The sequence below is a fragment of the Oncorhynchus nerka genome, linkage group LG12 (assembly GCF_034236695.1).
Source record: "Oncorhynchus nerka isolate Pitt River linkage group LG12, Oner_Uvic_2.0, whole genome shotgun sequence".
Lineage (NCBI taxonomy): Eukaryota > Metazoa > Chordata > Actinopteri > Salmoniformes > Salmonidae > Oncorhynchus > Oncorhynchus nerka.
In genome coordinates, this window is record NC_088407.1 from 63,348,181 (window position 1) to 63,368,967 (window position 20,787).

The 20,787-nt window shown below is 44.7% G+C and overlaps 2 protein-coding genes across 4 annotated transcripts in view; one reads left to right on the forward strand and one right to left on the reverse strand.

Annotated features, from left to right (window-relative positions):
- LOC115138564 (ATP-dependent RNA helicase TDRD9-like) overlaps positions 1-10,038 on the forward strand; it is a 29,794-nt gene extending 19,756 nt beyond the window's left edge. The window contains 11 exon segments of the mRNA XM_029675511.2: positions 118-333; positions 463-552; positions 670-927; positions 1,141-1,308; positions 4,505-4,575; positions 4,651-4,760; positions 5,053-5,149; positions 9,241-9,379; positions 9,490-9,598; positions 9,601-9,680; positions 9,845-10,038. Coding sequence (XP_029531371.2) covers positions 118-333; positions 463-552; positions 670-927; positions 1,141-1,308; positions 4,505-4,575; positions 4,651-4,760; positions 5,053-5,149; positions 9,241-9,379; positions 9,490-9,598; positions 9,601-9,680; positions 9,845-9,943 — 1,437 coding nt within the window. The 3' untranslated portion in view covers positions 9,944-10,038.
- A 523-nt stretch (positions 10,039-10,561) lies between these two features.
- Positions 10,562-20,787, reverse strand: part of rtn1a (reticulon 1a) — a 49,828-nt gene continuing 39,602 nt past the window's right edge. For all 3 annotated transcript variants that reach the window (XM_029675506.2, XM_029675507.2, XM_029675508.2), the window contains 6 exons: positions 14,295-14,502; positions 14,023-14,161; positions 13,506-13,575; positions 12,792-12,838; positions 11,533-11,591; positions 10,562-11,379 (listed from right to left, as the gene is read on the reverse strand). In XM_029675506.2, coding sequence (XP_029531366.1) covers positions 11,337-11,379; positions 11,533-11,591; positions 12,792-12,838; positions 13,506-13,575; positions 14,023-14,161; positions 14,295-14,502 — 566 coding nt within the window. In that variant the 3' untranslated portion in view covers positions 10,562-11,336. The remainder of the gene's footprint in view (positions 11,380-11,532; positions 11,592-12,791; positions 12,839-13,505; positions 13,576-14,022; positions 14,162-14,294; positions 14,503-20,787) is intronic.

Consider the following 20,787-nt stretch of genomic DNA (forward strand, 5'->3'; position numbering starts at 1 on the left):
GTGAAGATTATATCTAGAGTAACTGAGTTTAGGTGATCACATACCCTCCATGTTCGTTATGTACAGTCTACAGTGGAGGTGGTAACCGAGCATGCCCCCTTCATCTTGGCTCCCTAGGTGGTGGAGGTGGGCCACTTCTGGGGCTTCCAGGCTGGCGAGGCCAGCATGGAGAAGCAGCGCTATCTGACAGCTGAGATTAATTCTCGTGAGCTGTGTCCAGTTCCTGTCTCCCTCTACCCCAACCTACTGTGCCTGGCACCTTTCTCTGAGGGCGACGAGCAGGGCCTCTACTACCGTGCCAAGATCCTGCACGTCCGCGGCAGCTCTGTGGAGGTACAATCACATGCTCTCCAAGCTTACTGGCACACACAATGACTCCCTTTCATACACTTAAATACAGGTTAATTATAGTTGCTGTTATAGTGGATGAACCATGTAAAGTATGTGTTTTGAATGTCCCAGGTGTTCTTTTTGGACTACGGAAACACCACCCTGGTGTCATGCAGCTGTCTGAGGGAGCTACCTGCTGATATCATGGCCCACCCATTGCAGGTACAGCTACAAAGTCTATACAGTATGTTTCCTATATCTTCCTGATCCACCCTATTTTGGCCACATCCTAACCAGATAAAATGTGCCTGTATTCTGGTGTGACTGTGTCCTACTCAGGCCCAGGAGTTTCGTATCTCGGGGATGCATCCATCAGCCCAGTCCATGATCCTGGGGGACCAGTGGAGCAGCCGCGCACGCAACCGCTTCATAACACTGGTGAACGGCCTCTCACTCATTGTCTCCCTGTTCTCTATCCTGCACGGCGTCATGCACGTGGAGCTGCTCATCAACACCGACACGGTCACCTCCAGTGTGGCTGATATCATGATACAGGAGGGACACGCCATTAAGACCGAAGAGAGCTTTGAGTCCAAGGTACCTTAAGAAACACAGACCAGCTTTCTGTCTTCACTGCAGAATCAACTGCCATGTATCTTTTTGGAAAGTTGTGCTAATGGGGAATTGTTCAATTGTGGTATTCTTGTAAGGCTTGGCTATAAACAAATATCATTCAGTGGGTCCTAGCTGTCCAGCAGTAGAAACACAGAGGCTGTGGCCCTGACAGTGCTGTGTGGTTGTGTCTTGCAGCAGAGCCACGAGGTGCTGATGTCTCTGTATAAAGACTTGCAGGACGGAACCTTCACCCCCAACGCTACCAGCAGCTCCTGAAAGACCAACAAGGAGAAAGAGAAGCAGCTCATCGACAGCCTGCTCCAGTCCTTCTCCAAGACCAGCCGGTCCTTTCTGAAGAGCAAGGCAAGAACACTGGCCAAACGGCTAACTCACATTTCCTAGGTTGTGTTCAATAGACTGCCTGTCTGGTTCAACCAGACGGTGTTAGTTCACCACAAGATGGCGTCATTGGCATTTTGGTAGCATGTGAGCTGGTGTAAATCTTGTTCTACAGTGTATTAGTGGGCCAGGGCCACACCTTCCTGTCAGGAATTCCTGGGATACAATAGGTATCTGGTGATTTTTAAAATGTATTTAATTTATTAATTGTTCCTGTTATTTAACACGTATAAGGGTATTTCTATAAATAATGGGGCCAATGTGTAACATTGGGCAAAACATTTCTGAATGGTACTTAGAGGAATTAAAGTGAATATATGCAAATTAGCCCATCTCTCCACCTATACAACAACATATAATGTCTGTATGACCCCTGCTTAAAGAATGTATGTCAAATTCAAGGACTTCCAGGGACTTTTTCAAGCACTTCATTGTAATTTTCAAGGACCTCAATGTTATATAATTGTACATATAGGGCCTAATATAGAACCCATATGCACAAAAAGCTTATTTCTCTCAAATTTTGCGCACAAATTTGTTTACATCCCAGGTGTGGCATAACAAGAAGCTGATTAAACAGCATGATCATTACACAGGTGACCTTGTGCTGGGGACAAAAAAGCCCACTCAAAAATGTGTAGTTTTGTCACACAACACAATGCCACAGATGACTCAAGTTTCTAGGGAGCGTGCAATTGGCAAGTTGACTGCAGGAATGTCCACCAGAGCTGTTGCTAGATAATTGAAAGTTAATTTCTCTACCAACGTTGGTTTAATTTGGACGTTGGTTTAATTTGGAATTATGTCCAACCGGCCTCTCAACCACAGACCATGCGTAACCACGCCAGCCCAGGACCTCCACATCTGGCATCTTCACCTGCGGAATCGTGGCGGGGGGGTGGTATTTCTATCTGTAATAAAGCCCTTTTGTGGGGAAAAACAAATGGATTGACTGGGCCTGGTTCCCCATTTTGGGTTTGTATGCCCTTGAACTGTTTTCACACCGTGTAACATAAGGAGACACAATGTTACACTGCATTTCTGAGATCTATACAAAAAACTGTCGAACAGCTAGATCCAGGATTTGTACACTGTTCAAGTTCAATGTCTCATTTAATTGATTAATGCCTAATATATGATAAAAACAACTTACAATACCATAAATGCAAAGACATCACACGATGTTAGACAAACCCAACTAGATGCCAACCATGATAGTGTTAAACACAGTTTTTAAATACATTTGTGAATTTTATTGTGAAAAAGTAAGTATATCCTTTGGAAAGTGTCTTTTAATTAATTAATTTTTTACGTATTTGGACACATGGTTGCAAAATTCCAACCACATTCATTGATAAAGGTAACTCAATTTAACACATCACACACAATGTTTTACTTTTAAAATGTTATGCAATTAAAATAAACAAATGCAATTTCCTTATGCAGAAAAAGTGTACACCCTTACCTTTACCGTCACCTAAAATTAGGATCAGGTGCACTAAAACAGGTGCAAATGATTAGGAAATCATTAGAGTATCTTGCGGGGGTCCAGCCTTCCATAAAGTTTTGAAACATTGTCTGGTTTGGTCTTTATTTTTTTTAATTGAACCTTTTACTTAACTAGGCAAATTCTTATTTACAATGACGGCCTACCCCGGCTAAACCCTAACCCGGATGACGCTGGGGCAATTGTGCGCCGCCTTAACCATATGGGTGCGTGGTAACACGTCATGCAAAGATCAAAATACCTCAGAGGCCCTCAGAAGAAAGATGATTGATGCCCGTGAGTCTGGGAGGGGTTACAAATCCATTTCCAAGCAAGTCGAAGTACATCGTTCCACTGTCCGACAGATCATCTACAAATGGAGAAAATTCCAGACCACTGGCAATCAGGTCATCGAACCAAATTCAGCCCAAGATCTCGGCCCGAAAGATGCTCATAGAAGTCTCTAAGAACCCCAGGGTAACATCAAGGGATCTTACAGGCCTCTCTTGCCACAATCAATATCGAAGTGCATGAGTCAACTGTCAGAGACTGCACAAACTTGGCCTACATGGGAGGTCAGGAAGGAAGAAGCCTCTAATCTCAAAAAAATGAATATCAAGACACGACTGACGTTTGCCAGACAACACCTGGGTAAAGACCAAAACTACTGGAACAATGTGCTCTGGACAGATGAGTCAAAGGTGGAGTTTGGCCGCAATGCCAGGTGAAAATGAAACGGCCTTTGAACAGAAGAAGCTCATACTGACTGTAAAGCATGGTTGGCGTTATTGTTTAGCTGCTTTGCTGCCTGAGGGACAGCTTGCCTTCATTTAGTCAACCATGAATTCCATATTGTACCAGCGAATTCTTGAGGAGAATGTGAGGCCATCTGTCAAAAAGCTGAAGCTGAACCAAATATGGATCTTGCAACAGGACAATGATCCATAACACACAAGCAAAGCTACAACAGAATGGTGCAAAAGAAGAAATGGTTATGGAATGGCCGAGTCAAAGCCAAGATCTCAATCCTGTCAATGCTGTGTGGGGACTTGATACGGGTTGTGCATGCAGGAAATCCCTCCAACATGACACAGTTGAAGCAGTACCTTAAAGAAGAGTGGAGAAAAAAAATCCTCCCAGTCGATATAAGAGACTGATAGGCAGTTAAAAGAAACGACTACATTAAGATATTTCAGCCAAAGGGGGCAACACCAGCTGTTGAAGCTAGGGGTGTACTTTCTGCACTATGGAATTCCATTTCTGTTCCTTTTTTAAATTGTTTTTTTTTAATGATTAAATGATTGCAAATTATAGTCTTTCAGATTAATTTGTTATATTAGGTTACCTTTTATCTCTCAATAATGTTGAAGTGAAGATTACATATCCATCTGTCCAAATATTTACAAAAAAATAAAAATAATTTCCAGGGGATGCACTTTTTCACATGACTGTAGCTATGAACCCCCTTATCTTAATGTAATGACAGGGGGGGTTCTGATTATTATCAGACTTAACAGCTGTAACAAGGTGTTCAGTGTAGGAAATACTAACTGGTGTCCTAGTTTATAGAAAGACTCCGAACATAAATGTGTATGAATGTTAGTGGCTACAGAATGCCCATTTGAGTCTTACTGCTGATTTGTAAGTAAGTGTTGCTGATGCTGTTCCCAACAGGTTCCTGTGCATGGCCCATCCAGCCCTCACAAAGTCAACTTCCACAGCTTTTGCAATGTCAGCCACTACAGGTTAGTCCGTGTCACCCAGATCAGGTTATAGTTTGGCCCACTTCTGGTGACAGTGCTAATGTCAACTCCTTACAGGTCGGTGCGCATAGAAAAGGACCGCATCAACTCAGTGGCGTTGAATGACCGTCCTCAGGACAGCCATCAGAGGATGCTGGTGGCCGGGGGAGTGTCTGTCAGTGCCACGGGTACAGTACTGGGAATGGGATGTGACCTAGGATGTAAGCACACTCTAGAACAGGGTTATTCAGCTCTTACCCTACGAGGTCCGGATCCTGATGGGTTTTATTTTCTGCCTGGTAATTAATTGCACCCACCTGGTGTCCCAGGTCTAAATCAGTCCTTGATTCGAGGGGGGGGGGGTGCGCAAGTGAACTGGCTTCGTGGTCTATATTTGAATTTGAGGGCTCTAGAATAAGGGTGGGACCCTACCAGACATGGACTTTGTTATAACAGTAAGGTGTGTGTGTGCTGCTCTAGGCGCATGCATTCTACTGAAGGAGACTACGCTGATGCCTCACATCCACGGCCTGCCTGCTCTCATCACCATGCTCTTCAGCCCTGTCATAGAGCTACGGTCAGTCTGCTTGGAGATAGTATGCTCCTCACCACATTCACATTTGATCAAATTACCTATCAGAGAACCGTACCCTAAGGTCCTATAGAGAATGTGAAATGATTGGGGTTCTACCAAGCTAACGTGGAATTGTTTTAAGACTATCATAACAAGGATAATTTAGCTATTTGGTTTAGAATTTTAGGACACCTCAAGGTATACAAAAATATATATATACACTGCTCAAAAAAATAAAGGGAACACTTAAACAACACAATGTAACTCCAAGTCAATCACATTTCTGTGAAATCAAACTGTCCACTTAGGAAGCAACACTAATTGACAATAAATTTCACATGCTGTTGTGCAAATGGAATAGACAACAGGTGTAAATTATAGGCAATTAGTAAGACACCCCCAATAAAGGAGTGGTTCTGCAGGTGGTGACCACAGACCACTTCTCAGTTCCTATGCTTCCTGGCTGATGTTTTTGTCACTTTTGAATGCTGGCGGTGCTTTCACTCTAGTGGTAGCATGAGACGGCGTCTACAACCCACACAAGTGGCTCAGGTAGTGCAGCTCATCCAGAATGGCACATCAATGCAAGCTGTGGGAAGAAGGTTTGCTGTGTCTGTCAGCGTAGTGTCCAGAGCATGGAGTTGCTACCAGGAGACAGGCCAGTACATCAGGAGACGTGGAGGAGGCCGTAGGAGGGCAACAACCCAGCAGCAGGACCGCTACCTCCGCCTTTGTGCAAGGAGGAGCAGGAGGAACACTGCCAGAGCCCTGCAAAATGACCACCAGCAGGCCACAAATGTGCATGTGTCTGCTCAAACGGTCAGAAACAGACTCCATGAGGGTGGTATGAGGGCCCGACGTCCACATGTGGGGGTTGTGCTTACAGCCCAACACCGTGCAGGACGTTTGACATTTGCCAGAGAACACCAAGATTGGCAAATTCGCCACTGGCGCCCTGTGCTCTTCACAGATGAAAGCAGGTTCACACTGAGCACGTGACAGAGTCTGGAGACGCCGTGGAGAACGTTCTGCTGCCTGCAACATCCTCCAGCATGACCGGTTTGGCGGTGGGTCAGTCATGGAGTGGGGTGGCATTTCTTTGGGGGGCCGCACAGCCCTCCATGTGCTCCCCAGAGGTAGCCTGACTGCCATTAGGTACCGAGATGAGATCCTCAGACCCCTTGTGAGACCATATGCTGGTGCGGTTGACCCTGGGTTCCTGCTAATGCAAGACAATGCTAGACCTCATGTGGCTGGAGTGTGTCAGCAGTTCCTGCAAGAGGAAGGCATTGATGCTATGGACTGGCCCGCCCGTTCCCCAGACCTGAATCCAATTGAGCACATCTGGGACATCATGTCTCGCTCCATCCACCAATGCCACGTTGCACCACAGACTGTCCAGGAGTTGGCGGATGCTTTAGTCCAGGTCTGGGAGGAGATCCCTCAGGAGACCATCCGCCACCTCATCAGGAGCATGCCCAGGCGTTGTAGGGAGGTCATACAGGCACATGAAGGCCACACACACTACTGAGCCTCATTTTGACTTGTTTCAAGGACATTACATCAAAGTTGGATCAGCCTGTAGTTTTCCACTTTAATTTTGAGTGTGACTCCAAATCCAGACCTCCATGGGTTGATAAATTTGATTCCCATTGATAATTTGTGTGATTTTGTTGTCAGCACATTCAACTATGTAAAGAAAAAAGTATTTAATAAGAATATTTCATTCATATTGATATTTTAAACTTTAAGTACAGATACCCCAAGTAGTAATTTAAAGTATTTTTAAGTTCTTTAAGTTCTTTACACCACAGCCTTATGCTACTCTCCAAAATTTCTATCGACGAATCTGGAAGAGAACGTATAGTCGTAGGCGATGTTGTTGGTTCATTGATTGTGCAAGGTGACTTACAGTTAGCCTACAATTATATTGAATTTGATTTTCGAATAGCCAAGTGAAATATTTAAAAATGTATATTTTCATAATTAATTGGTTGACACATTACCTTTTTTAAGCTATACAGAATCTCACTACCTTGCGTTTCCATCTCATCTCTCCTTTATTTATTTCTCGAGCGTTCAGAGGGGACGTCAACAGTTTAGTTGCGAAAGCGTTTTACTATTGCGGTTCCCGAACAGATTTCACTTGGTTTCCCCAAATGAACAACTGGGTAGCTGCAGGAGCACGTTTGGAGAGCCCATGGCATACAGGGTTTGGGCAGAATGTCAGCATTCTCCTCACAGCGGTTAATGCGTGGAGTAAAATAAATGTTATCTTTCTTTCTCAGCTGCTCATAATAAGCACCACTATAAAACCAAAGTAGCCTACCAGGCATCATTGGAAAAAAGGACAGGTGGGAAAAGCTCAGTTGGAGTTCATAGAGATGATGGCTTTTCCCCCCCTGCTGCTGTTCCTGCCCATTTGATAATGGTCCATTCTAAATGGAAACAAATTTGACATATTAATAAAGACTAGATTAAATTGGCAATAGTCTGATGGGTGAAAAGATGATTACTTGATGAGGGACCAGCTGTGCAGCCTGAGGCATGGAACGGAGTGGAGCGTAAGCTTTTTTTTTCAACTTTCTCAAATCATCAATAGCCTACAGTCGCACCATGCAGCCCTTATGTTTTTATTCAAGACATTCTAAGGTTTATAACATTCACAACTAAAGTTGCCAAATAACTCTAAATCTAGCATATAGAACCTGTTTCAAATGATCCATTTTACGCTCATCATAACCACTTCATATGCACACTCGCTCCGTAATGGACAAAATATCCTTTTATTTTATTCCGCTAAATTCTTTATTTTATAGGAATATAATTGAAAATGATGGCACGGGACTTAAAGGCATATCTTATCAGCTAAATGAACACGCCTATGGCATGGAGCATAGCCAGATAACATACAGTAGACCAACTTATATTCTGTTTTTCATAATGTGTCTTTAGACATGGCTAAAATAAATAATGGATTTATTGTAATGGTGTATATTGAATTGATGTTCCAAAGGCACGCATCAGCGGCTTGTATACGTGGAGATACTAAACATGTTTATTAATTCAAGTTCAATTACCGTACTTTTTGCATGCCAATAACATGCTAACCGCACCTAACCTACTTAAGTTTATATAAACTGTTTGGCAAACCGTTCGGACACTACAGCTGTTTTCGTGAGAAGACCAATTTTTGGGATGGGATGTCTCATGGTCTGACAAACACGGCTCTTGCTCTGCCACCCTTCACTGCAGATGGGCTGTCTCATGGTCTGACAAACACGGCTCTAGCTCTGCCACCCTTCACTGCAGATGGGGTGTCTCATGGTCTGACAAACACGGCTCTTGCTCTGCCACCCTTCACTGCAGATGGGATGTCTCATGGTCTGACAAACACGGCTCTTGCTCTGCCACCCTTCACTGCAGATGGGATGTCTCATGGTCTGACAAACATGGCTCTTGCTCTGCCACCCTTCACTGCAGATGGGATGTCTCATGGTCTGACAAACACGGCTCTTGCTCTGCCACCCTTCACTGCAGATGGGAGGTCTCATGATCTGACAAACACGGCTCTTGCTCTGCCACCCTTCACTGCAGATGGGATGTCTCATGGTCTGACAAACACGGCTCTTGCTCTGCCACCCTTCACTGCAGATGGGATGTCTCATGGTCTGACAAACACGGCTCTTGCTCTGCCACCCTTCACTGCAGATGGGATGTCTCATGGTCTGACCTACACGGCTCTAGCTCTGCCACCCTTCACTGCAGATGGGATGTCTCATGGTCTGACCTACACGGCTCTAGCTCTGCCACCCTTCACTGCAGATGGGATGTCTCATGGTCTGACCTACACGGCTCTAGCTCTGCCACCCTTCACTGCAGATGCGGAAGGGCGACATCGGTGGATAGAGACGCAGCCTCGTGAAAAAAAACACATCTCTAGCTTAAACTGACATCTTTTTATTTTTTGCTTATTATATTTCCACACGTACTCTGGGGGGCTTAGTGATAACATAAATAATGTTGTAATATTCACTTGAAATCATGCATTAAGTTCTACAGGTCTGTAATGTAACCTTGCCTATTCTCTGCAGCACCAACGAGGAGAGGACCAGCTACACTGGTGCCCTCTGTGGTCTGGGGTGGAACGTCCAGTCTCAGGAGGCTGTCCTGCCTGAACATGACACAGAGCTCGCCTTTGATGTCAAATTCGATGTGGAGGACATCACAGAGGTAGCTAACACCCTTGTAGTTCCTGCGTCAGTCCATTCAAATCAATATTTATCATAAAACATGAGTGTCAACTTTCCACACATAACCAGTTTTTTTGTTTGTTGGATCAGATCAATGCGTTGCGTGGTGCCATCAACCGTCTGGTGTGTGAGGGGCCCAACGGTCCTCTGCACCTGGGGCCTGACAGGATCAACAGCCTGCAGGAGGACTGCCGCGAACGCCCGTCAGGTTATTTACTAAGTCACCCCCTCGGGAAGACCTTGTTCCTGTGTACTATGAGGAACCAAATAAATGGAACCAGGTATGGCTTGAATTCATGGTGTAATGTTAGTTTTCCCCACTTCAATCAAATCAGTCCTGACTTTAAATAGAAAGTAAGGCCCATACTTCACTATAATTTCTTGTGTTCAGTGTATATTGAGCGTGTATGTGGGACTATTTTGTGTGCGTGGTGTTTGTGTGCAGGTGGATCCCAGTCAGAAGATGGAGATTGTCCAGAAGGAAGATGGAAAGAACAAAGGGGTCCTGTTCCAGCTACACCCCGTCACACTGCTCAACATGTGAGGCCATTCTAAAGCAGCAACCAGAAGCACAGCATGCTGCTGTTTTCACCTTGACTCCCCTTATTTATGTTTTACGAGATTTTCTTCTTCTGGAACCCTCAGGGAGGACATTCTCCTTTGATAATTGGTATATATTTGGATCATTTTGCACATGGTCCTGCCATGCTTCTCATGTCCTGGGTTTTTCTTTTTATTCAGCTTTGCTATTGCTGTGTTCGGTGTTTGGAAAGTATAACTACACTATAATTTTGGGATATAAATCATTGATATTCAAGGAATGGAACTCCTTTTCTTTTGTATAAATGAATCTGACTTAGTCACGGTATGGTGCTAGCTTTAGTTCAGTGACCTGACAGCCAAGTTAAATTTGTCATCTCAGCATACTGACATGCAAGCACACACGTAACAGGAAAGGGCCTTCTGTGCCAGAAGGTATCTCTCTTTGTTCATAGAAAGTTATTTCAAGTCACTTTGGATATTTATCTAGTGTTGTATGCACTCTGTACCATTACGAAACATAACATCTCGTATGTCCTAATATTTCTAACTCAAGACGAGACTACCCTTGTCAAAACATTTTGTCTTGGACCCTATTTTCAGTAATGCATCTGAAAAATGATAACATTATACATCAAGGAACATTTATTTGTCTTATTCTGTAATTAAATACATACTGTAAGTGCAAATAGTTAGACCAGGGTCTAAGAACTACATTGAGTATAGGTGAACATTGTACAAAGTTGGACAGTTAATTCAAACAAGCTAAATATCATCAGATAATCCTTGTCTTCATAGTAGTTGAACAACAGTACCTAAAACATGATATTGTGTGTAGTTACATAGTTATGCAAAAAACTACAATTACATCAAATTATTTTGTGCTTGAAAACACAAAAGAAATCATTTTGAAATGTATATATATTGACTATATATACTGAGAGAAGCCCCACCAGCTAACTCAGAAGCATGAAGCAGTATTTAACATTGGCAGCAGAGCATTTCTGTAGGCATATCGCTTTTTTGTGCCAAACCTTAGTTTGTTGTAAGCACTGAAGGAAAATAAAAACTAGTGTGAGAACTGCACGAAAGATACAAAATAATATTTACTCAAGGCTTGACTTCATGCGCTTAATAACAAGCAACACAAAATAAAAATACATTTTCTTCCAAATTGTGTACTTGTCTACCTAGACTTATCTTGAACATGGGTGATTTACTATGTGTGTTAACCATTCTAGACAGTTTTGGGGTCAAGGCTTCTCCAGTGGTTGGTTTTAGAGAACACCTTCTAGATGACATAGTACTACCCCCAGATAATGACAAGGCTATCCAACAATGATCAAGCTGTCTGCCACTGAGTCTGAGCTGGGCTCCACTGTTAGCAAGACGCAGGTCTACTCTTCCTTTCGCTTGGCCCCGGGGATCTTCGCCTGAATCCTGTCGAGACAACATGGAGGTCACCACTCTGATAGTGTTAAACTTTTCTAGTTTGTATCAAGATGAACATCATTCCAATCTATTTTATAGTGGGATGTTCCAGGGACTAGTGTGTTTATTCTTGAGTAAAAAAGGTCATTAACTACTACTCACTTCCCCACCACAGAGTTCACTTGGGTCCGTATTAGTCCCACATATTGGTCAATCTGTGCCTGAGGGTGAAGAGAGGAAAAAGAACTTAGATTACATAAAAAAATATATTCTTTATCCCATTACTCAACAATATGAAAGTAGAAATAATTAAACACAACAGACTTTCTATAAATCTAATGGGTAGAATAAATGTATACTTCTCTGTAATACCAACTACCCCACGAAGACATTCTTTAAAAAAAGTATACTGTCATAAGACTATATGGGAAAATAAAACTCAGAATAAAAAGGAATGTTTTAGATCTTCCTAAGTCTGAGGGTGGTTTGAACCTTCCAGACTTGGACTTGTATCAACTCACCACCCAGGGCTTTTACTTGCGACATATAGTTAAATGCACTAAAGAGGAACAATGGGTACATATTGAAGATGCACATTTATGGCCCCAAAATATTTGTGTTTTTTCAAAGGATTAAGCTAAGAACATTCAACTTCATAGTTAACACTATAACAACAGCAAAGAAAATTAAATGTATTCTACAAGAACCAATGTCACACCCTAAAAACACAACACTATGAAACAATCCTTGGATATCTTTCAGAATTAACTATTGGAACCTAGACTTAAAAATAACTGATATTGGCATAAATGGAGGGAATGTTGGAACATAACTAATAAAATTAGCATACAGTTTTAACTAAACTGTATGCTTAATCCAGTATATTAATATATACACAATTTATTACACAAGACAAAATTCACAAATTCTACACCACAATAGCAGTCATGTGTAAGTGTAAAATTAACAATGACTATAACATTTCCAGAAGGCATGGATTATTAAATTCAAAAGTTATGGCCAGAGTTAGGTGGCTGTCAGAAGTATTACAATGTACATTTATTTACTTTTAATCCGTCTGCATATTTCAAGACATGGCAAATGAGGGTGCAGTGAGATACCTCATGGGTTGGATGATACTTTTCTTGTCAATCCTTTTGAAAAACTGAACTGGAAATCAACCAATCCTCCATGGTTAACACAATGGAAAGGTCAAATGTTTTATTATTGAAATGTTTGAAGAGCCCGGGTGACGGAGAGAATCAAAATGGTACAGTTTGAGGACATATGGCGGAGAGTGTGCGGGTGCTGCAGATGGGCGTGTGATGTTGACTATGACTATGTTTGTATGTGTGTTTTGTATTGTAAAAAAAGAATCATGTACAGTACATGTGTTCTAGAGAGTGAGGGGAAGTTCTTACCTGGTTTTTCTCATAGACAATGGGCATGCTGAACATGGACACCACGGCTGTAGGGGAAGAGAGTGAGCGCGTGTTGGAGCAGTTAGACCTGGAGTGTCCCCCTGGGAATATTCTCATGTACACAATGTGTCAACCAAGCCCCAGCTCAGAGACTTAACAAAAATATGAGATCTGTTACGTCTTCAGTTGTGAATGAATCCTTTGAACAAGGCCCTTACTGAATTGACCTTTTTTTTAGGATGCAACTAATCCTAATCTTGGAAATCGATTGTTTTTGCTCAAAAGGGCAGAGCGATCAATAATCCACTGTGATACAGAATTGATACAGATTTCAGTAAAACTCTTACTGGTTCCATGAAGAACCATATGTGATGAGGCAACCATTAGGCTGTCTGAGTTGCTCTTGTCAGGTCATGTTTCCCTGCTCCACAGTGTGTGTTCTCACTGTGTTGGGTTAACCATTGACAGACACTGGGGTACTGTGATGCTTGCTTATTACAGCCCACTCCCCTGATTGTAGTACATACTCCGATTGGCTCTGTGATGGTGTAAATGGAGGTTTCAATATGATTCATTATATTACATTTTATAAAATGTTAGACAGCTGAGACAAAATACAATATGAGCTGTGTGTCAGGCTGAACATTGTGTGCAGTAGAGAGGTGCAGAGCTGAGTATAACAGCTACAGTAGCCAGTCGTAGAAGGATCCTCACCAAGAATAAGCAGAGTCAGGCCATTGAAGAGAGCGCCCACATAGGTCAGCAGCCACATCAGGACAGCAAACTGCAACACAGGGTAAAAACATTTAACTATTGGCACTGCTTAAACAAATCCACTCCCACAATTTATGGTATGTGCATATGACATTTGACTGAAGGTATGTCATAATAAAATGATTTGATGTTTTAAGTGTAACTTAATGTTTGACAGCAGGAATAGTACTGAGATGACATATGTTAAAGAATGTAGTGTTGGTAAGATGGTTGTGTCCACCATGTCATTATTATTATGATGTTTTTTTACCCCCAATTTCGTGATATCCAATTGCGATCCAATTACGATAACCGGCCGCCCTATGGGACTCCCGGTCACGGCCGGTTATGACACAGCCTGGGATCGAACCCGGGTCTGTAGTGACGCCTCAAGCACTGCGATGTAATGCCTTAGACCGCTGCGCCACTTGGGAGACAATGTCATTATTTTAAGCCCAGAGGTGAGAATGAGGCTGACCTTCAGTGAGTCGATGAGGTCCTGGACCAGGAACAGCCTACGGAGCTCCTTCATACAGGTGTTGGCGTAGAGCAGAGCCTTGTCAGCATATTTACCGATCTGATCCTGGGACAGAGAGATCTCCACCTCCAGATAAGATCTGTAGGGAAGAAGTACAACAGACTTTTAGTGTCCAGGCTAAAGTGGCATTGCAAAAAAGATGAGTGAATGTTTAAATGTCAGATTATTTCATGTGCTGAGTAAACACAGATCCTGTATCCTCCCTAACTCACTTGAATGGGTGCCCTTCATCGGTCTTCTGCACGGCCTGAAGCACAGACTTGTAGATCCTGAAGCTGATGCTGGCAGAGAGGGCGGCCAGGGTTAAGTAGGCTCCCACACTGACCACACTGAACTGGGTCAGAGAGAAGAGCAGCAGGAGCACACTGCCAAACACAGCTCCAGACTGCTTCACGTTCCTCCAGTAGAGCAGGTCAATGGCTGGGGGAAGGACAGAGACAGGAGAGCAGAGTTAGGATCCAGTGTTAGACCCAGCATTACACACTACAGCAGGGATCTCCAACTGGCGGGCCGAATTTGGCCCCCCAACTTTTTTTTTTTTGGGGGGGGACATAAGACTAAAAACACATCAGTTCCAAGTGATTTTATTCTTGGAAATCTGTTCCAAAGTATTCCCACGCATAATAGAAAGAGATGTGATCGTACACAAATGTAAACAAGGTTTTAAATGTTTGTTTTAGTCAAATATCTGTTTGGGCTTCTTGCGGTCAATTTGCAGTCTACAAATTATGTTCTGGCCCCCTGATTATTCGCTCAAGAAATAAAATCGTCCAGACGCTGAATCTAATTGATGATCCCTGCACGACAGTATGACCAATATGACCCAACCGTAGGGTCAACCCAACATGACCCAACCGTAGGGTCAACTCAACATGACACAGTTTGACCCAACCGTAGGGTCACCCCAACATGACACAGTATGACCCAACCGTAGGGTCACCCCAACATGACACAGTATGACCCAACCGTAGGGTCACCCCAACATGACCCAACCGTAGGCTCAACCCAACATGACCCAACCGTAGGGTCACCCCAACATGGCACAGTATGACCCAACCGTAGGGTCACCCCAACATGACACAGTATGACCCAACCGTAGGGTCACCCCAACATGACACAGTATGACCCAACCGTAGGGTCACCCCAACATGACACAGTATGACCCAACCGTAGGGTCACCCCAACATGAAACAGTATGACCCAACCGTAGGGTCACCCCAACATGACTAATCGTAGGGTCACCCCAACATGACACAGTATGACCCAACCGTAGGGTCACCCCAATATGACTAACCGTAGGGTCACCCCAACATGACACAGTATGACCCAACCGTAGGGTCACCCCAACATGACTAACCGTAGGGTCACCCCAACATGACTAACCGTAGGGTCATCCCAACATGACTAACAGTAGGGTCACCCCAACATGACTAACCGTAGGGTCACCCCAACATGACTAACTGTAGGGTCATCCCAACATGACTAACTGTAGGGTCATCCCAACATGACTAACCGTAGGGTCACCCCAACATGACTAACCGTAGGGTCACCCCAACATGACACAGTATGACCCAACCGTAGGGTCACCCCAACATGACTAACCGTAGGGTCACCCCAACATGACTAACCGTAGGGTCACCCCAACATGACTAACCGTAGGGTCATCCCAACATGACTAACCGTAGGGTCACCCCAACATGACTAACCGTAGGTTCATCCCAACATGACTAACCGTAGGGTCATCCCAACATGACTAACCGTAGGGTCATCCCAACATGACTAACCGTAGTGTCATCCCAACATGACTAACCGTAGGGTCATCCCAACATGACTAACCGTAGGGTCACCCCAACATGACTAACCGTAGGGTCACCCCAACATGACTAACCGTAGGGTCACCCCAACATGACTAACCGTAGGGTCACCCCAACATGACTAACCGTAGGGTCATCCCAACATGACTAACCGTAGGGTCAACCCAACATGACTAACCGTAGGGTCACCCCAACATGACTAACCGTAGGGTCACCCCAACATGACTAACCGTAGGGTCACCCCAACATGACACAGTATGACCCAACCGTAGGGTCACCCCAACATGACTAACCATAGGGTCACTCCAACATGACACAGTATGACCCAACCGTAGGGTCACCCCAACATGACTAACCGTAGGGTCACCCCAACATGACTAACCGTAGGGTCACCCCACCCCAACATGACTAACCGTAGGGTCACCCCAACATGACACAGTATGACCCAACCCTAGGGTCATCCCAACATGACTAACCGTAGGGTCACCCCAACATGACTAACCGTAGGGTCATCCCAACATGACTAACCGTAGGGTCACCCCAACATGACTAACCGTAGGGTCACCCCAACATGACACAGTATGACCCAACCGTAGGGTCACCCCAACATGACTAACCGTAGGGTCACCCCAACATGACTAACATGACTAGGGTCACCCCAACATGACTAACCGTAGGGTCACCCCAACATGACAGTATGACCGTAGGGTCATCCCAATACGAACCGTAGGGTCACCCCAACATGACACAGTACTAACCGTAGGGTCACCCCAACATGACTAACCGTAGGGTCACCCCAAAATGACTAACCGTAGGGTCACCCCAACATGACTAACCGTAGGGTCACCCCAACATGACTAACCGTAGGGTCATCCCAACATGACTAACCGTAGGGTCATCCCAACATGACTAACCGTAGGGTCATCCCAACATGACTAACCGTAGGGTCACCCCAACATGACTAACCGTAGGGTCACCCCAACATGACTAACCGTAGGGTCATCCCAACATGACTAACCGTAGGGTCATCCCAACATGACTAACCGTAGGGTCATCCCAACATGACTAACCGTAGTGTCATCCCAACATGACTAACGTAGGGTCATCCAACATGGGTCATCCCAACATGACTAACCGTAGGGTCACCCCAACATGACTAACCGTAGGGTCACCCCAACATGACTAACCGTAGGGTCACCCCAACATGACTAACCGTAGGGTCACCCCAACATGACTAACCGTAGGGTCATCCCAACATGACTAACCGTAGGGTCAACCCAACATGACTAACCGTAGGGTCACCCCAACATGACTAACCGTAGGGTCACCCCAACATGACTAACCGTAGGGTCACCCCAACATGACACAGTATGACCCAACCGTAGGGTCACCCCAACATGACTAACCATAGGGTCACTCCAACATGACACAGTATGACCCAACCGTAGGGTCACCCCAACATGACTAACCGTAGGGTCACCCCAACATGACTAACCGTAGGGTCACCCCACCCCAACATGACTAACCGTAGGGTCACCCCAACATGACACAGTATGACCCAACCCTAGGGTCATCCCAACATGACTAACCGTAGGGTCACCCCAACATGACTAACCGTAGGGTCATCCCAACATGACTAACCGTAGGGTCACCCCAACATGACTAACCGTAGGGTCACCCCAACATGACACAGTATGACCCAACCGTAGGGTCACCCCAACATGACTAACCGTAGGGTCACCCCAACATGACTAACCGTAGGGTCACCCCAACATGACTAACCGTAGGGTCACCCCAACATGACACAGTATGACCCAACCGTAGGGTCACCCCAACATGACACAGTATGACCCAACCGTAGGGTCACCCCAACATGACTAACCGTAGGGTCACCCCAAAATGACTAACCGTAGGGTCACCCCAACATGACTAACCGTAGGGTCACCCCAACATGACTAACCGTAGGGTCATCCCAACATGACTAACCGTAGGGTCATCCCAACATGACTAACCGTAGGGTCATCCCAACATGACTAACCGTAGGGTCACCCCAACATGACTAACCGTAGGGTCACCCCAACATGACTAACCGTAGGGTCATCCCAACATGACTAACCGTAGGGTCATCCCAACATGACTAACCGTAGGGTCACCCCAACATGACTAACCGTAGGGTCACCCCAACATGACCCAACTGTAGGGTCACCACACGTCCACCTTGTGATATCCTTTACAGCAGTAATCCCAGGGTACCCCAGGCAGTTAGGTCAGATAACCTCAGAGGCCCCTGACGTGTGGGATTTTGCTCTAACCTATGTTTTATTGCGTTTGATTGAGCTGTCGATTAAACGGAGGAGTGAATGTGCCAAAGTGAAAACCTTTCTATCCGGCTTCTTTTCGCATATATATATATATATATATATATATATATATATATATATACACACACACGTAGTCTGCTGTTGTGAGGCCGTACTATATATATACTACCGTTCAAAAGCACGTTTTTTTGTCCATTAAAATAACATCAAATCGATCAGAAATCCTGAAAGCATTTCACTGTAAGGTCTACACCTCTTGTATTCGGCGCATGTGACTAATACAATTTTATTTGATCTGATCTATGGATTTCACATTACTGGGAATACAAATATGAATCTGTTGGTCACAGATAACTTAAAAAGTAGAGGCATGGATCAGAAAACCAGTCCGTGTCTGGTGTGACCATTTGCCTCATGCAGCGCAAGATCTCCTTTGCATAGAGTTGATCAGGCTGTTGACTGTGGCCAGTGGAATGTTGTCCCACTCTTCAATGGCTGTGCGAAGTTGCTGAATACTGGAGGGGACTGGAACACGCTGTTATATGCGTCGATGCACAGCATCCCAAACATGCTCAATGGGTGACATATTTGGTGAGTATGCAGGCCATGGAAGAACTGGGACATTTTTAGCTTCCAATAATTGTGTACAGACCCTTTTGAAAACATGCTAAAACATGAGGTGATGGCAGCAGATGAATGGCATGACAATATGCCTCAGGATCTCATCAACGTATCTCAATGCATTCAAATTGTGTTCGTTGTCCGTAGCTTATGCCTGCCCATACCATGACCACAACGCTACCATGGGGCAGTCTGTTCACAACGTTGACATCAGCAAACCGTCGCCCACACGACGCCATCTGCCTGGGTACAGCTGAAACCGGGATTCGTCCATGAAGAACACACTTCAGTGTGCCAGTGGCCCTCGACGGTGAGCATTTGCCCACTGATGTCTGTTACGACACCAAACTGCAGTCAAGTCAAGTCCCTAGTGAGGACGACGAGCACTCAGATGAGCTTCCCTGAGGTTACTGACAGTTTGTGCAGAAATTCTTCAGTTGTGCAAACCCACAGTTTTATTGGCTGTCTGGGTGGCTGGTCTCAGACGATATCGCAGGTGAAGAAGCCGAATGTGGAAGTCCTGGGTTTGCGTGGTTACACATAGTCTGCTGTTGTGAGGCCATTTGGATGTACTGCCACATTCTCTAAAATGAGGTGGCTTATGTTAGAGAAATTAACCTTCAGTTCTCTGGTAACAGGTCTGGTGGACATTTCTACAGTGAGTATGTCATTTGCACGCTCCCTTGTGTGACAAACCTGCACATTTTACAGTGGCCTTTTATTGTCTCAGCACAAGGTGCACCTGTGTAATGACCATGCTGTTTAATCAGCTTCTTGATATGCCTCACCTGTCAGGTAGATGGATTATCTTGACAAAGGGGAAATGCTCACTTACAGGGATGCAAACAAGTTTGTGCACAAAATTTGAGAGAAATAAGCTTTTTGTGCAAATGGAACATTTATTTTCTTTCAGCTCATGAAACCAACACTTTACATTTAACTAGGCAAGTCAGTTAAGAACACATTCTTATTTACAATGACGGCCTAGGAACAGTGGGTTAACTGCCTTGTTCAGGGGCAGAACGACATATTTTTACCTTGTCAGCTCGGGTATGCGATCTAGAAACCTTTTGGTTACTGGCCCAACGCTCTAACCACTAGGCTCCCTGCCATGTTCAGTATACATCCAATTCAATGGTGTCTTAAAAGACTGGCGCCATGTCTTGCTCTTTCTGGTTTTTGGGCATAAGTCTCAGTATGTTTTCAGCCCCCAACAAAGACGGCAGAGGTTTGTCACCCCTGGATTAGGCCTGAGTCAGTGTACCGTTCCAGCTCAGCTCAAGTGACCCCCACAGCCCTCTCCTGTGTTGGCTGGAAACACAGCCTTGTTTCCATGAGAAAAGTGTCTGGTTCACCCACAGTTGTGAGCCAGCTCCTCCACATCCAGTGACTGTGGCTCAGTGTACATTCATGTATTTCAATGTTCAACTGTTGATGTGACACCTGAGGAGGAGGAGACAAAGCCTGTTCCAAAGAGTTTGTGCTCCTGTTCCATAGAGGAGTGAAACGTCTGCGTGCTCTGGGTGTCTTCTCCTTCCTCCCTAAGCCCTCCTGTCTGCCCATCCGCCTTCCTGCTCTAATTTTAGCCGTGGAGCTGTGAGCGGCACAGAGATGATGGCCATCTTGATTTCTAACAGGCATCTATGGATGCCAAAAAGGTGTTCTAAAACTGGGTGCTGAAAGGACTCTAATTTTACCACCACTGACCCTCTCACTTTGTGAGGGGCGGGTGCACATTTTGCCATACCCCCATAATCATCTGCCCAAATCACCAATACTGAGCTTCCCTTCTCAATAACCAATACGGACTACCGGTAACCTCTTTCCCTGTAATCAATAACTACTCAATAAGGCTGGATATCTGACTGAGTGCCACTCCCTATAAACCCACTGTCACTAGTCAGAAACTCACTATGATTTGCCATTTATCTACTGTATTGCTTAAAATG